The sequence below is a fragment of the Carassius carassius genome, chromosome 19, assembly GCF_963082965.1.
Source record: "Carassius carassius chromosome 19, fCarCar2.1, whole genome shotgun sequence".
NCBI lineage: Eukaryota > Metazoa > Chordata > Actinopteri > Cypriniformes > Cyprinidae > Carassius > Carassius carassius.
In genome coordinates this window covers 22951196-22968925 of record NC_081773.1, presented here as the reverse complement: position 1 = coordinate 22968925, position 17730 = coordinate 22951196, and the positions used below count along the sequence as shown (strand labels likewise).

At 38.5% G+C, this 17730-nt stretch overlaps 1 protein-coding gene across 3 annotated transcripts in view; it reads left to right on the top strand.

Annotated features, from left to right (window-relative positions):
- The window catches only part of LOC132095400 (semaphorin-5B-like), a 143400-nt gene extending 128817 nt beyond the window's left edge, over window positions 1–14583 (top strand). Inside the window, exons 19-24 of one of the 3 annotated variants that reach the window (XR_009422441.1) lie at window positions 134–304; window positions 3962–4096; window positions 6191–6235; window positions 7056–7261; window positions 11779–12783; window positions 13024–14583. Coding sequence is in view for 2 of the 3 variants with exons in the window: in XM_059500335.1 (XP_059356318.1) it covers window positions 134–304; window positions 3962–4096; window positions 6191–6235; window positions 7056–7261; window positions 11779–11946 (725 nt within the window). In the remaining variant the exon portion in view is untranslated. Of the gene's footprint in view, window positions 1–133; window positions 305–3961; window positions 4097–6190; window positions 6236–7055; window positions 7262–11778 lie in introns of all 3 variants that reach the window. The other 2 variants (XM_059500335.1, XM_059500336.1) reach the window with 2 other exon arrangements.
- Window positions 14584–17730: the final 3147 nt, after the last annotated feature.

Below are 17730 nucleotides of genomic sequence, written 5' to 3'. Positions count from 1 at the left end.
TCAGTCTTTCTTGTTTGCGCTGCATTTGCATCCGCTTATCTGATGCTTGGATGATTGTGTCCCCGTCCTTGCCTGATTGTTTTGTGTTTGTCTTTGTATGTTGTATTTGTTTGTACATGTTTGGTCTGTGCAGTTAATGGCGCCTGGTCTTGCTGGTCATCATGGTCGCAGTGTTCGGTGCCCTGTGGAGGTGGGCACTATCAACGAACGCGCACATGCACTAGCCCTGCCCCTGCCAATGGAGGGGACATCTGCATCGGGCTGCACACAGAGGAGGCTCTTTGCAACACGTACACCTGTGATGGTAAGATCAGTTTCAATCCAGAACCTCAAATCGGATAAAAAATGCTTTAAGTGAAATGTGCTACAAAAAAATCAAGGCTCTCCAAATTGAGCTCTACCTCTGTCTGTAAGCACAAGATACATTTGGTTTTCAGTGTGTCGTCTTTCCATCAACATCCATTATTATCACCATTTAAAAACATGGAAAACTATACAAACAATGGAGGCTTATTTCCACCTTGGAATAAAAATATGAAAGGTAATTGTTTTTTGTTTTGTTTTGTTTTTTTCACAATTTTTTCTAAAAAATTCTTTTTAATTACGTTTTCCTGTAAAAATTTTTGTAAGTTGTTTAAATAAAAGATAATTACGACTGGACTTCCTCCAAAAGTTTCAACCCTGCTGAAAAGTTCATCTTAGATTAGCATGGTTGATCAGCATTGAAAATGTATTCACCAGCAAAACTTAACTGATGAGCATGGTCAACAGAGGAAATTGTGCTGGCTGAGCTATTTAAATGGATAATTCACTCTACAAATGAGAATTCTGGCATGATTTTCTCCCTCATATCATTTTAAATCTGTATTACTGTATGGAACTCCAAAAAAAGATATTTTGAAATGTATCAGCATTTGTCTCCATAGAGTTTTTTTTTGTGTGTGCTCTGCAGTAAGTCAGTACCTGCGTTTCCACTGTCGGGCCAAAAGTTCATGTGCTAGTGCATGCCAGGGCCAGTTGCGTTTCCATTGTCACTTCTGGTGCTCAATCGTTCCTCATCGGTGCTTCCTAGGGGCCAACGGCCAGGGTTTTTTGGCCCAAGGTTTGGGCCAAACCTTGGCCAAAGCGGGCCAGCTGGGGCTAGAGGAGTGGTTATGAACAAAGGCAGAGTTTCTCTGCGTCTGGAGAGCATCAGCGCTGCGGATAATTTCATAAAGCTAATAGCTACAATACCAGCATTAAAAACTTTTTAAAATAAGTTGAGCTCAAAACTCACTTTTAGTCAGCAGAGTGTGTTTGAAATAACTTGATCCGATGTGGATTATAATCACCACACAAGGCAGAAACACACCAATGCACAGCATTAACGTTACCATAGTAAACATGGTAAATGTGACCATTTGAAGAAATCAGTCAGCTTCTTATTCTCTATCACAATCATGTAACATTTTATCTGTCATATGTCTCGTCTCGAGAATTCAACTCTGCATAGCCTATGTCATAAAAAAATAATAATGGCTTTTGTCCGTGGGCTTTTATAAAAATATAGATATTATAATTCTTTCTAAATGTGATGTAGTATTATGTGACTACAAATAAACAGAAATAGACTCGACTGAATAAGCAGGCTATGTTCATAACGCCCTATTTCTGTGTGACTAATTTTCAATCCTGATAAATTAATTAATTGTGATCAATGTATTACTTATTATAATAAAACATGGATTCTTTTGGATTTAAATATATTTAACAAAGCATGCAAACAAAGTCCACTTTTATCATGTTCGTTTTTTGATCACGCTGGTTCCAGTGACTTATTTCTTATTAGTTTTCTGATAACTTCTCTTTGTTGGTGAAATGATGGGGTTGTATGACGTTGTTCCCGAGATGCATGCAAAGGGTGGGTTTTAGTGATGTGCTGCGGAGCTTCTGACCCGACGGTGGAAACACAGCACTATTTTTGCCTCAGTGCTACAGGTCTGAGGCTATTAGCCTTGCATGGCCTGATTAAAGCAGTGGCAAAGGGTTCATCAATGACAGAATTTTAATTTTTCCGGTGAACTACCCCTTTAAGAAGCCATGTGAGCATCCACAGCACAACATATGCTGATCTTTTTAATGGGATAGTTTATGACCAACTGATTATCATTGCATTGAAGGAATTATTTCAGACCTTTCAATCACCAGTAACACATACTTCAGATTCTGAGAGGGGCTTCTGGGGTCCTCCAGGCTACAGATGGTGCCATATGTGAGCTGCATGTAGAGGTGTGCTGTGTGCAAGCAGACTGTGGCAGTGCTAAGCTCTGTTGTCACATTTTGCTCCCATCACTTTAAAAATTTAATTTTTTTTTCAAAATGTCCAGCTGTCTCAAGACAAAACTGAAATATTATGAAGATTGGATCATGTAAAGCCCTATAGCTATAACAAATTATACACTACATTTGTATTGCCTTTGAATGACTGATTATCACCTCAAATCCATGCTTTTGATAATTAATTATCAATCAATAAAATTAAGTCCCTTTAAAGATACTAAGAGTAAACTCAGAATGAAAAACATCCCATATTGGTCACTTATAAGGTTCCATTACAGTAGGATTCTGCTTTAAAAATTATTCATGACATATTGTTTGCTTAAGGAAAATAAATGAAGATTAATGTAGCAGTTATTGAGGCTGCCTTTTATCATTGTTAAATGTGGATCTGCTTTTTCTGAAATACTACGATATTGACTGGGACTAGTTGCTACTGATCTTAAAATCTTTTGGATCCTTGATTCAAACATTTGGCCCCTGGCGGCCCCCTTCATAAATGACAAATTTGTTAGGCTCTGGGAGAGTTATAAGACTGTGTATGGTCTAGACAAGCATCTTAAAAGCTGAAACATAAAAGCAATGTGTCTATTTACAGATTGGATTTTCCCAGCAAACAAATACATTTTAAATCAAAGTTTCTTCTAAGTAAAGTTCTTGGTTCACTAGCTGTGAAAGTGTTGCATCACACTGTGATTATTTCTTCCTCCTCGTGTGACTCTGGCGGTGTTTGTTTCATGCGTGTGGGTGGGCCGTTGAGTCGGCAGCGCTCTGGTTAGATTGCCTCTGAACTGTAAGGATGGCCAAAATCGGAACGCTCCATTTAAAGGGAGAGTTTAACAGAAACAAAAATGTTCTCATCATTAACTCACTGTTAAGTTGTTCCAAACCTATGATTTTCAATCTTCTTTGTACCAACAAAAGGTGCAAAGAAGCACAAAAAACTATTTTAAATAATTTACTGATTTTTATTTTCTATGCGAATTTCTAAGTGAATTTAAGTTAATATTTCAATAATTTAACAATATATTTGCATATTCATAGTTCTCTGATGATGGTTAATGGTCAAAAAACATATGCAAACCTAACATTTAAAATCCTTACACTTTATTTTAGTGGAATACTATTAAAATGCTGTACAGTTCTGTCCACAAACATTTAGGAAATTATGCAAATGTACATGAAGAGAACCTGATACACACTGTGTTCCCACATTTTCATTTAACTTGCATCACATGCAATGATTGGGTTTGTGAGAAGCAGCATTTACTAATTATAATATTATATCATATTGTATCATTATTTAAATGATAGCCTTTGATTTGATAATTACTCAAAACTATATTGCAATTTCTCTTTAATTTTGATTAACTGTGCAACCCTATTTATCTATTTTGCATTAAAAAAAAATGTATCCCCGTCTTGGAAATCTTGACTTAGAATATAGTGCAAGTCATTTGGACCAGTTTATTAAACATTTATGCATACAGTATACAATTACATAACATTTTGGTGCTTGACTGTGAAAAGTCACACAGGTTTTGGAATGACATGAGAAATGACGCAAGTAAATGATGACAAGAGTGTTCATTTTTAGATGAACTGTTCCTTTAAATCCTGTGTTTATGCCCGTGTCTTTGTGCAGGTGGGTGGATGGCCTGGTCGGTGTGGTCTGAGTGCGATGACTCGGGCCTGCAGCTGCGCAGTCGAGTGTGTGGGGCTCAATCCACACCATGTGTGGGAAACAGCTCCCAGCACCGAGACTGCAATGAGATCCCAGGTGAGCAAGAGCTATATATAAACACACACACACACATATTCACAAGGCGTCTTGACTATCCCATTATAAAGCAAAGCTTTTCCTGTTGCAGTGTTACTCTTATTAAATAAACATACACTTTAAACCCTGTCAAACTCGCTGTTGTTTTTAATAGATTAGATGTAATATGTTTACTTGCGCTTATTCATTACTCTGGCTGGTGGAGTGGAAGTGTTCAAATTGAAGAACTGAATGCACCCGGCCTGTGAGAACACGAGTTATCAGAGCGGAATACCAAGTGAATCAGACACTCTAATTAATATTAATGTTATGCCAAAAGGCAGCCTCACATCCAATTTCTCTGATTTTGGGAAACGGATTCCAAATCCTGAGGTGTCTTAGACGGTGAGGAGATCAAGGAGAATTGTGCATCTCAATCAAAACATCTCCCCCCATACCCATCTCTGCTCTTTGTGGAGTTTGCAGATAGAGCTTGAAAAGCATGACTCTGGGTGTTAATAGAGAACCTCAGACTCCATCGCAGCAGTGAAAAATGGCATTCCCATCGAAGTGCAGCTCATTATTTCAACCAAAATGGAATATTTACACTAAATGAGCATTTAAAGTTTTATTTTGCAAAATAGCTTACAACTATTTGAATAACGTAATGTGTGATGGAAGCATGATAATATAATAATTTTCATGCAACCCGACTTACAGGCTTTGATGTGATTTCCTGTACTTTATCACTGCAGACCTGCTCATCCCTCAGGTACAAAACAGGAGACTTCCTCACCACTCAGATCTATAGCTATTTGAATCGCCCCACTTCCAGGAAGGTTGCTTTTGAAAGGAGAAAGTAGAGTGGGATACGATGGTTGACATTTTGGCTGTAATTGCTTAATTTTTAAATTGTTGGTTTATGGTTAGATTGTTGGTTGCAACCCAAAATTGTTGGTCACAACCCAAACTGAGCAACAAAACAGAAAAAAAGGTGCATTAAATGCATTAATAAAATAAAGTGTGACTAACCATGCATAGTTACAATAGAAAAATAGCTTATAAGCTTTTAAAAGGATGTTTCATGTTTTTTGATGTTGACATCAAGGCTGCACATCCTTTTTATAAAGATTTGAATAATTTTGCATATTGTTGCATCTATGCATTTCATGGAATATTCAATATTTGAAAATGTTTCTTTACTTTTGTATTTTATATATATATATATATATATATATATATATATATATATATATATATATATATATATATATATATATATATATATATATGGTATTATTTTTAGTCAGCACTTAATGTCTAATGTAAGATTTACATTTATAAGCATCTGACAGTTCTACCACTAGTGAAAAATAAATATGCTTAAATGTATTTCAAAGGCTACTACAAAAACATTTTCATATTTATGTACTTAATAAAATACCCTGCAATTGTACTTTTAATATACTAAACTGGTATACTTAAAGTCTGCTACATTGGAACAACTAATTTTGTGCTTAATGCACTTTAATTGTGCAGAAGTAGTGCTGAAGTCCAACTAAAGATATACTTAGTATATTTGATTGTGCTAAAGTGGAACTATTGCAAGTATACTTCAGGTACACTTAAGGTATATTTTCCTGATATTATTCAAAAAAATCATACAATCCTCATTAAACATGACTTTAAAACACATTTTAGACTTGATATTAAATGTGCACTGTGCACAAGTAGTACTCCAAATAAAAACAAAAACAAAATAACAAATAAACAATTTTGATTTTATTCAAAGAGACTTGCATTGCATTCTGGGTTTACGTTCATGCGGTCCTGGGAAGGCAAACCCATGACACTGGCATTGCTGCCGACATGCTCTACTGGTTGAGCTACACCAATTTCGATTTTGAAGCTAAACTACTTGACAGCTACTGCTCTAGATGGATGTCTGTGACTGTTCCGATGCATCTCAAACCACAATCGTTGTGTTTTTAAGATGCCTTGTCACTTTGAAAGATGTTTGGCATCAGTTCAAGACATTCAGAAAGAGCTCAAGACCCTTGCAAGAGCTCATCCTGTGTGAGCAGTCACTAACTATACATCTCTTTCTCTACACAGCAATTCTCCCGGCATCTAGCTATGAGAAGGACCAGCAGTGTGGGGGTAAGTGCTTTGACCGATATGTTTGTATGGTGTCCACCACGTTAGTGTGTGCTTATGCATGAACGCTCTCGTGAATGCTCAAAGACATGTAGCAATGTGCTGCTTGTGTGTCATGTTTCATGTAAGCTCCTTTTCATCCTGAACTCAGAAATGGAATCGCTAAGCAGGTTTAAGTGAGTGAACTTCATAATTCACACTGCTGATCTTCAGTTTCTCATGTGTCGTGTTCCATGGCTCTTGTGGCTCTCCCATGCAGAGGTGCTGCCTTTCCAGTGCATGCACCAGATGAAAAATACATGAGGGAGCACAGCGGTGCTTTTTAGGTTGCGGATCCAGGCCACATCGAGCAATGGCTGCCCTCAGGGTTGGCACTGCAGTGCCAATTTGGGGTTTCTCCAGGTGGCAGCACATATTACCCATCATGCTCCAGCAGTGGTGCTCTCCTGAAAGATCGTTGTCCAATTAGAGCAGTTCATGGTGGGGTATGGCATTTGCTCTCCTCAATCACATTTCACACTCATTACGGGTCAGACCGGCAGGATGCCCGGTCTGTCACATCGACCGGCTAATCACAGCACTGTCCCTCTGTACTACATCATTCAGCCAGATGCTTTGAAGCACCTGTCTACCGGTGGTTGATGGCTACGGACATGTAGCATTAATGATGAGGGATGCAATGGTGCAGAATCGCTCCAAATTCACTGATAAGGATGTCTATATTATCTCATTATTTGAAAAAGCATACTTTGAAAATGCCAACATATTACACTTATTTGCAGAAAAATTGTTGTGTTAATATGGTCTTCTCTTGTTTTCCCAGGGTTCACTCTGCTTCACCTGATAGCAACAGGTGTGTCGTGCTTCCTGGGTGCCGGTCTGCTGTCCTTCCTGGTGTACGTGTACTGTCAGCGGTTCCACAAGCCCTCACAGGAGTCTGCTGTCATCCATCCCACCACTCCCAACCACCTCAACTACAAGGGCAACACCACACCAAAGAATGAGAAATACACACCCATGGAGTTTAAGGTCAGTTTTGACACCATATTCATAAGAAAATTATTCTCATAGTGCTTTTTTAAACAGTGGAAAGGATTTAGCATGTTGTTGTTGATCATGAACAAGACTCTCTTGAATGAGTGGTATTTTTTGTTTTGTTTAGATGGTGATGTTTTCATTTCAGGAAATGCGATGAGGTGCAAAGTTATGTAGAAGTTAATCATGCACACATTTATATAGGGATGCACATAGGGATGCACAGAAATGAAAATTCTGGGCCAAAATTGAAACCTTGAAAATTGAATATTGAGTGGAGCGTCACACTGCGCAGTGATGGAACCTGCAAAAGCATCTAACACTGCAGGGCGGTGCAGAGCACCATATATTTTCTGCCGTTTTTCTCTTTCAGTCAAAAACCGAAAATGTCATTTTCAGCTGATAATTTTCAGCATCTGAAATGTCGGTGCATCCCCCCTGTGTGCAAAATTCTGAAATACAATGAATTTTATTAGTTTGCAATGTAGTAAAATTTATATGGAGAGATAAAGAAGACTATTTCTTGTCAGTATTGGTCTGGTGTATCCCAAATGCACTTTGCAGCCATTACAATGTCACAAATATTTATTTTTCAAATAAATGCTGTTCTCTTAAACTTTTCATTCATCAAAGAATCCTGAAGAAAACATGCTAAAATGTGCTACAATAATACTGCACTCTCATTGATACTGAATGCATAATCAAATTTTGAAATATATTTTAATGAACACTCAAAAGGCAAGGATTCTTAGACCTCTTGGAAATAGCAGTCATTGTAATTATGCAGAGATCTGTTCAGATTTTGTGTGAGCCTGAAGATGAGTTTCTAATATATGCCGACTTGGAAACTGTGGCCGTAGAATTCCACGTGAAGCTCAGTGGACTTTGGCAGATTGCAGAGCCTGTTTGTATTTATGTATTTTCTCAACTTTCAGAATCTTCTCAGCTGCTTAAAAGTGTGTTTAATGTCTCCGTTTTACACATTTTACCATATTCAAATCTCTTTCGCAGATGTTAGGCTCATCAGGTTGCTCAATCAAACAGATCAATGTTTCGATAGCACCACAGAGACAGACACAGTGTTTACCCTTTTCATGGGAATGTGCCCAGAAATGCCTTTTATATACTCCCTGCATATTAAGATGTATTTCAACATCAAAAATATGACATTTTACTTTTACATTTCCCCACAGATGAGCTATCAGGAAAAGTTGTGAGCAGCCAAGTAACCGAACTCTATCGTAGAGCACACTCGTTTGTTTTGTCCGAAATGAGCATCACTAGATAAGTGATAGTTTGGTGATTACCGCTGGTTTCAGTCTCCCCACGGCCGCTTGTTTAGCCGCCTCTTCTGGCTGCACGCGGTTCCTGGCACACACTCCGTCTTTATTAATGGGCTCCATTAGGCTGTTTAAGCAGCAGCCGCTCAGTGGACTCCCACAGCTGGTTGTGACTGATCGTTGAGCTCATCCAATTAGTTTGGCTCAGCTCGCTCTCCCTCCACCTCGTGTCCTTGCTGTGACACCTGCGCGAGCCTTTTGCCACTTTTCCCATCGATCTTCTGCATGGCCACCACTCACTCGAAACTCATTATGAGACTTGGCCAATATGAGTGGATCAAGAGAAAGAAGCGGCCATTTGCTAAAGGCCATCAATCGGGCCTCTGTCCATGTATTCCCAGAGCACACCGGTGTGCAGATGGCTGTGTGATATTAAACGTGTGACACGGAGGCTCTCTGATTGATGGGTGTTTGAATAAGCATCCGCCACATTGAGAGCCACAATGTAAATCAGGATGAATATTCCGATTTCTCTCAGGAAAGGGTTTGTCAAAAGCCTGTTAAACGTACCACAGTCAGGAAGGTGTAATTTGGTATCATAATAGCAGTGAACATTCCCTTCACTTGTCACTCATTGACTTTTGGATAAAGACACAATTTTATCTATCTTGTTCAGAGTAAAAATGGAGATGTATTTGCCATGTATTGAAAACTATTATTGTTGCACAGCAGATCTCGGCTACGGTGAGTCATTCAAATCAGTCTAATATGTTTCAAAGCTTCAATCCCCCAGTAACTGAGCTGTTTTTTTTTTTAGAGCTAGACAAATGAAATTTCTTTAGAGCTCTACATTTCATACACACACGCGTTACTTTCATCCATGACCCACGAGTTCACAACTTTTGAGTTATCGATCTTATCGGCTGTGGACTACATTCAGAAGTGCCTTACATATTTAAAGGTGCAGTGTGTCATTTCTGCTCCTCTCTAGTACCACCAAACAGGTTTTTTGTATTTTTTGGCTGATCATTTTCCATTTGTAACCTACAGAAGAGGATTAGGGCCAAGCAATAATTAAACATAAAACCATCATGTTTAAAGTCATCTTTAAATTACGAGAAAGAAAAAGTCATTAAATTTCAAGAAAAACAATTGTTACATTTTAAGAAAAAAGTTGAAATAAAATGTTGAATGAATTAACTTGTTAAATTATGAGGAAAAAAAATTCACTAGATTAAAATGCAGAGAACATAAACATGTCAGGACACCCATGTCAGGTTCTTTTCCTCTCGTTGGATGTTTTCCAATGGTGTCTGCAATGGCGAAGGTTGAAGAAAAATGCACATGGTTGTAGCATATGATGATGTAGACAAGGGTTCAAAACTGTCTTTTGCTGACCTCGCTTTTCTTCCTTTTCTCATCCCATATCACATTGGAAAAGAGGAAATCAATTTCACCTACTGTATGTCATACACTTGACTGCTTTGTTGTGAATGTGCCTGCTTGAGTGACCGGAAGCTGGACATTACAGTTTATAAAGTTTTAAGGATCTACATTTTTATTTAACTAATGCATTGTTTCACTTCAGAAGGCCTTTTTAACACCCTGGAGCTGAGTGGAGTTGTTTTATGACGGATGGATTCCTTTTTTTGGATTCAGAAACGGGCACCATTCACTGAAATTATACAGATTGGAAAAGACAGGACAATGTTGAATTTAACTCTGAATGTGTTCGTCTGAAAAAGGAATGTCAGACATGCCTAGGATGCCTTGGGATTTTTGGGTGAACTATGCTTTTAAATTATGCTTTTTATGTGTGGTTTAACCACAATAATAATAACCATGTGTTTTTACATGTTGCTATGCAGTTTCTAGAGTGTTCTAAGTTTTTTTTTTTACATAATATACTTTTGTAAGGTTGCTAGGGTTTAACAATTAGCATGTTGCTTTGTGATGTCTAGGGTGTTCTGCATGGTTTTTAGCATTGCTATGCAGCTGCTGGTATATTCTGGGTTGTTTTTAACACACTGCTGTGAAGTTGCTAAAGTGTTCTGGGTGCTTTTTATTAGCATGTTGCTATCCAGATGCTGGGGAGTTCTATTTTGTTTTAACATTTTGCCATACAGTTTCTAGAGTGTTCTGAGTGATAGTAAAGTAAAGTCAAGTCTGCTTTATTGTCAATTCTTCCACATGTACAGTACATACATACAGAGAATCGAAATTGTGTTGCTCTCAGACCCCCGGTGCATACAGATAACATAAACAGTAGAGCCTAAAAATCTAGATCAAATATAAAATGTAGATACAACTATACAATAAGGGAATGTAAAAGACATTTAATAAAGTTAAATAAAGCAGCGCAAGGCACATGGCAGATAGAGTGCAAATCAGTGAAGTGAACAAACAGTGCAGATAAAAAGATTTTTAGTGCAAAAAATATATATTAAAAAAAAATAAACACGTTTTATTTTAGGATCCTCTTCAGTGGTTTTAGCATGTTGCTATGTGGTGGCTGTCACTGTTCTTTAGCATGTTGCTATGCTTGGGTGGGTTGTATGGTTTTCACCACGTTGCAGTTGCTGGAAAGTTCTAAGTGGTTTTATCATGTCACTATGAGGTGTTTACAGAGTTACAGCATGCAGTTAGTGTGTTCTTCAATGATTTTTAGCATCTTGCGTTGTGGTTGCTAAAGTGTTCTGGGTGGGGGTTTTAAACGTTGCTATGCAGTTGCTGGGGAGTGTTAAGTTATTTTAACATGTTGCTGTGTAGTTTCTACAGTATTCTGAGAGATTTTTAGCACATTTTGTCATTCTTCAGTTGTCTGGCTTTGCAGTCGCTATGTTGTCCAAGTCAAAAGACCCCATTCGAAGTTCTATGATATTCTGGTCCTTAGATGTGGCTGTGGTCTCTCCTTCATTATAAGACTCTGAGATCTACAAACTCAATACCATTGGTCGAGAGTCAAGACAATATTTGCTCAAATATGCTAGTGTTGTACAGCTGCTCAAACATGCTAGGAGTGCAGATATTGCACCCTATACCTTAAAGGAACTAGCTGGATACGAGGTGTGAGATCTTGCCGTGTGCTTTCAGCATTCTCATATTCTGTTCTTTTTAGTTCTCAAGGTCACAAGAGGTTTGCAGACTGTGAGATCAGTGGTGTTTCATCTCAGAGACTAGTTGTTTGCCTCTCAGCTCATCTAACACTCCTTTATTTGTTTTTCTCCACAGACTCTGAATAAGAACAATTTGCTGCCGGATGAGAGGACCAACTACTTCCCTTCACCGCTTCAGCAGACAAACGTGTACAGCACTACATACTACCCCACGGCGCTGGGCAAATATGACTACCGACCAGACTCCTCGCCGTCTCCTTGCAGAACCTATAACCACAGCTGAGACACGTGTCCCATCCATAGCTTTATCGCCATCTCCTAAAAGCCTCCACTTTCCCCACCCACACACTCTGCACCCGATGAGGTGCTTATTCCAACATTCCAGCCGATTTTTCCCCTAAGATCTCTCCCCCGAGGACTGCGTCACCTAAGTCATGCCTTACGGTGTCGACGGGGGAAAAATCCAGTGATTCAAACAGCACTTTTTAAAGATTGTGTAGCTACACTGACTTTGATAAACTGATGTCTTGATTGATTGCTGCAGAACTCCCGTTAAAGGAAAGAGGTTTTGCTGAAGCTCAAGGTGGGAAGACATAATTGCTCTGGCATCCCATACCACTCCAAAAATACCCATTACAGGAAATGCAATCTGCTGCACTGTGGCAGTTCTTTTTGAAACTACAGAAGAAGAATAGGCAGACACCAGACAAAAGAGAGCAATCAATGGTGACATTATTAGGTTTGGTTAGAACAGCGGAATTGTTACCTTTGGATGCAAATGTAAGGACATCCCACTGACTTCCGACCTTTGAGGGGCAAATCTCTGACAAAAGAGGATGGGTTGCAGGATCAATGCATCTCCTGGTGAACTCTTTTGATATGAGTTCGGAAACAAGCTGCAGAAAAAAGAACAGCTTAAAATAAGATGCTATTCAGAACGGACTTTTATCAGAACCGAAATATAGATTTTTTTAGCACGCTGCAAGGCCCGAAGAATGCGGCATCATTTCCCTGAAAAGTCGAAATGCTTTTCTTTCTTGCGAATGCATGGGAATCGAAGAATATTGCACCAACAAGGAATATGCTTAGATCTGAAGAAAACATGTTCTTCTCTCTTACTGTAAGTCCTGGTGGTCATATTAAATATGACTGGGTTCAAACTGAGACGGACTATATTTTATTATGAAAAAATGTAGGAAATACTGATAGCTTGGCACTTGTTTTATACGGTTATTTTAAAGAGGGAATTATTCAGCAGCTGTAGGATAGATGGACAATAGAGTTTATTTAAGATATGAGTTCAAACATTGATGGAGCTATACTGAACATTTCATATATAATTTTTTATTATTGTTTCCAGATGGTATATTCCTAATCACCATCACATTCATCAGAGATACGAGCAAAGGCGTACACCATTATGAGCATCATATATTCATGAAATTGCCTAGAGAGTCAACTTACACAGAAAGATCAATGGATCGCTGTCTTTGTCACATCGAACAACATCTAAAAAATGAATCTTTGTGCAGCACTATGTGCCTATCTCAGATTTTATTTTGCCCATGTGTTGACATGCTTCCCAGCGGCATCACGCCCTCATTCCAGATGTAACTCAACAGCTATCGATAAAAGTGTTTGGGGAACGGCAACTCTCATCGGGATATAGTATTTATATTGCTTGGTTTCTAAAGGGCATTGAAAACTAAACTAAGCTATTTTATCATGCTCGTTTAATGAATGCTAAGCCAGCCATGCTTTCAGCTAAGCATGAGTACATGGGTTGTAAATAAGTGATGTCCCACAGCGAAAAAAAGGAATGCCATGCAAAGGCTAGTATAATGTACATGTATATTGTAAAGCTAACATTGTTTTTTTAAACGCCTTATAGTTGTAAAATAATATGTGCAGCAGCTGTGTATATATACCAACCGTAGGGATTGTGTGGGGATGGAGCCTGTCAGTGTCCAGAGAGAGTCCCTACAAAACTATTAGAGTGTTTGTACTTTTATACATCTGTTCATAATTATTATGAATTGATTTTTGCCATTCACATGACAAGGTTCACAAAATTCGCATGAATTAAGTTCAAGCTTCAATATCGTACTCAAATTATTTAGTCTTTAATTGTTTTCATGCTGTTGGATCCTGTTCAGATTATTTAATGGGGATTTTTGCTTTTTTTGGTCTTCAAGATACTTGCATACTGAGCCTTTTCATTGAAAAAAAAAATTGAGAGCATTACTGAAAATGTCCTTATTTTGCATTTTTATTAATTACATTTTTATTGCAAATTAATATTAATGAAATGCTCACATACAAAGCCCTTTTCACAGAAAAAAATAAAAAATCTAATGTCCAGAAAACTGTATTAATATCTTTTTAAATTGCAGATTATATTATCAACATATTTTGAGTGAAAAGTTTAATTGATTTTTTTTTCTTCTATATTTTTACTGTTTTTTTTTTTATCTGAAAACATTTCCAATTTTACCTGAAGTAAATCCCAGATCTGAAATGTTTTTCAAAGGCTTTTGGGCTCAACTGTACACATGAAAGGAAATCCAAGAATAGGCAAAACTCTAAGCTCGTATTCAAAGTTAAAGGTCAAACTAAAATCCCCACATTGACTCCCGTGTGCCTGCCAAGATAATATATGTTGGTCATGGTCAAGTGCGGCTGCTCTGTGTAAGTCGGGTTTTGAAAGGAGTATCTCTGCTATTGAACACGCATAAAGCCGGACGACGCAATGAGGCGCTCCATCCCTGCAAGGCTTGGTGCCCTTCTATGCAACTGACCTGGTGGTTAGATATGCGATGTAGACTGTAATCACTGCCTTTTAGACACTGTGAATTTTTGGTACTCTATATTTTTGTATATTGTACATTGTAAAAGATAATAAACCTTGATGCCAACCCGGTCTAACTTGAGCTGTTTCATCCTTTCCCAACTACTCCCACACTACATCAATCTAGGTCACCCCCCTGTCTCCTACAGAGTGAAAGGTAAGCATTTTCAAATTGTCATGTTTTCAATCCAATGTCAGGTTGGCTATCATACACTCCAATTTGTATGTGGAGGGATTTGTTTGGCAGGCTGAGGGAAATTGGACCTAAATGCTGACAACACACACACACACGCACCGTTTTCCCTTCACACAATCCTTCCTTGGAGAGAAAAATGGATGTTGGTCTTTGACATGATACACTGTTTGCCCTTTTCACTCAAGACCTGATGGCATAAATATTGAAGTTGGCATCGCTATACAAGATTTACCCAGTGAGTGTGGGGAGTTTATTCACTGCAAGTGTCTCTTATTATTAAAGACATTCTAGAGTTTTAAAAGAGTGAGAGTCAATAGGAAACTTTTTTTTGTTTTTAAATGGGGGTTTAGATAATTCTAGTTTTAACAGTATTGCTTTTGCTCCATTCAGTCAAAAGAATAGTTCACCCAAAAACAAAAATTCTGTCATTATCTATTCACCCTCATGTCGTTTCAAACCTGTCTGAATTACTTTCTTCTCTGGAACACAAAAAGTATTTTAATTCCACTATAGGCTGCTCTTGTCCATGCAGTTACAATGAATAGGAACCCAAGCTTTTAAGTTTCAAATATTGCACACATTCATAAGAAAAGTGTCTTAAACGTAGTCCATTCTTTTAGCAAGAATACACTTGAAACTGTAATTCAGTGAAAATATTCACCTCCAGTGCCAACTCCATTTTTGGGGGAACTATGTGTGCTCTGAGATGTTTTTCCAAGATCAGAGTGAATGATGTCATCTTTCCGTCATAAACAATACATAAACCTACTATTCCTCAGCATAAAAGCCAAATTTATCTCAATCTTACCCCTCTGAGTCCAACAGGGCCACGCTTGAAGACAGAGGGTGAAGGCCAGACCCCGCTGCGCTTTAGCGGGAGGGCCTGGTCTCTGCACAGCTCTGCAATCATTTCAAAGTGGGTTTTATTGACGAGCACAAGACTCCATCCATCGCCCGCTATCTGCTGACAGACTGGCACTGACAGATGACCACCGCTGTCCTCCCCTGAGTGGCCAGCTGGCGTCATGCCAGGTGAGCACCGTATGCTGAAGGTAGGGGCCGAATCTGCAGCCCATCAGGAAAGAGCGGTGGCAAGGAGCGAGACAGATGCTTTTGTGGCTGGTTCTGCAAACCTCGTGGAATCAATGTGTGCTGCTGTAAGCACAGAGTCTGGGACTGCAGAGTAATGTGTCTTCACCAGGACTAGACTGTAACTTCCACCTGGTATGAAGGGTAATCTTCTCCTAGTCTCCTATGGAGTCTGAAAGGTGATGAAAAAGGTCATTAAAAATCCATTGTCATTGTCTTGGAAACGTAAACTTTGGGTTCATGGTTGTTTCATGCATTACCTTAGAAGAAAAATAAAATAGTCAAATATTTTAAAACAAGCAAATGTTAAGTAAACAGTATTGTGATGGTCTACTGGATTAAAACATTTAAAAAATATTAGTAGTTTAAAACAACTATATAATAAGGTTATATAAAATTGTATACGAGTTGTTCTACGAGTTAATGCATTAACTTACATTGACAACAAGCAATACATTTGTTACAGTATTAATATCTGTCAAAGTTAATGAATGTAAAAATGCAATACATTGTTAGTTCAATTTAATTCAAATGTATTTGCATTGTGCTTTCCCAATCGTTTCAAATATCTACAACCCGAATTCCGGAAAAGTTGGGACGTTTTTTAAATTTTAATAAAATGAAAACTAAAGGAATTTTAAATCACATGAGCCAATATTTCATTCACAATAGAACATAGATAACGTAGCAAATGTTTAAACTGAGAAATTTTACACTTTTATCCACTTAATTAGCTCATTTAAAATTTAATGCCTGCTACAGGTCTCAAAAAAGTTGGCACGGGGGCAACGAATGGCTAAAAAAGCAAGCAGTTTTGAAAAGATTCAGCTGGGAGAACATCTAGTGATTAATTAAGTTAATTGATATCAGGTCTGTAACATGATTAGCTATAAAAGCTTTGTCTTAGAGAAGCAGAGTCTCTCAGAAGTAAAGATGGGCAGAGGCTCTCCAATCTGTGAAAGACTGCGTAAAAAAATTGTGGAAAACTTTAAAAACAATGTTCCTCAACGTCAAATTGCAAAGGCTTTGCAAATCTCATCATCTACAGTGCATAACATCATCAAAAGATTCAGAGAAACTGGAGAAATCTCTGTGCGTAAGGGACAAGGCCGGAGACCTTTATTGGATACCCGTGGTCGTCGGGCTCTCAGACGACACTGCATCACTCATCGGCATGATTGTGTCAATGACATTACTAAATGGGCCCAGGAATACTTTCAGAAACCACTGTCGGTAAACACAATCCGCCGTGCCATCAGCAGATGCCAACTAAAGCTCTATCATGCAAAAAGGAAGCATATGTGAACATGGTCCAGAAGCGCCGTCGTGTCCTGTGGACCAAGGCTCATTTAAAATGGACTATTTCAAAGTGGAATAGTGTTTTATGGTCAGACGAGTCCAAATTTGACATTCTTGTTGGAAATCACGGACGCCGTGTCCTCCGGGCTAAAGCGGAGGGAGACCTTCCAGAATGTTATCAGCGTTCAGTTCAAAAGCCAGCATCTCTGATGGTATGGGGGTGCATAAGTGCATACGGTATGGGCAGCTTGCATGTTTTGGAAGGCTCTGTGAATGCTGAAAGGTATATAAAGGTTTTAGAGCAACATATGCTTCCCTCCAAACAACGTCTATTTCAGGGAAGGCCTTGTTTATTTCAGCAGGACAATGCAAAACCACATACTGCAGCTATAACAACAGCATGGCTTCGTCGTAGAAGAGTCCGTGTGCTAACCTGGCCTGCCTGCAGTCCAGATCTTTCACCTATAGAGAACATTTGGCGCAGCATTAAACAAAAAATACGTCAAAGACGACCACGAACTCTTCAGCAGCTGGAAATCTATATAAGGCAAGAATGGGACCAAATTCCAACAGCAAAACTCGAGCAACTCATAGCCTCAATGCCCAGACGTCTTCAAACTGTTTTGAAAAGAAAA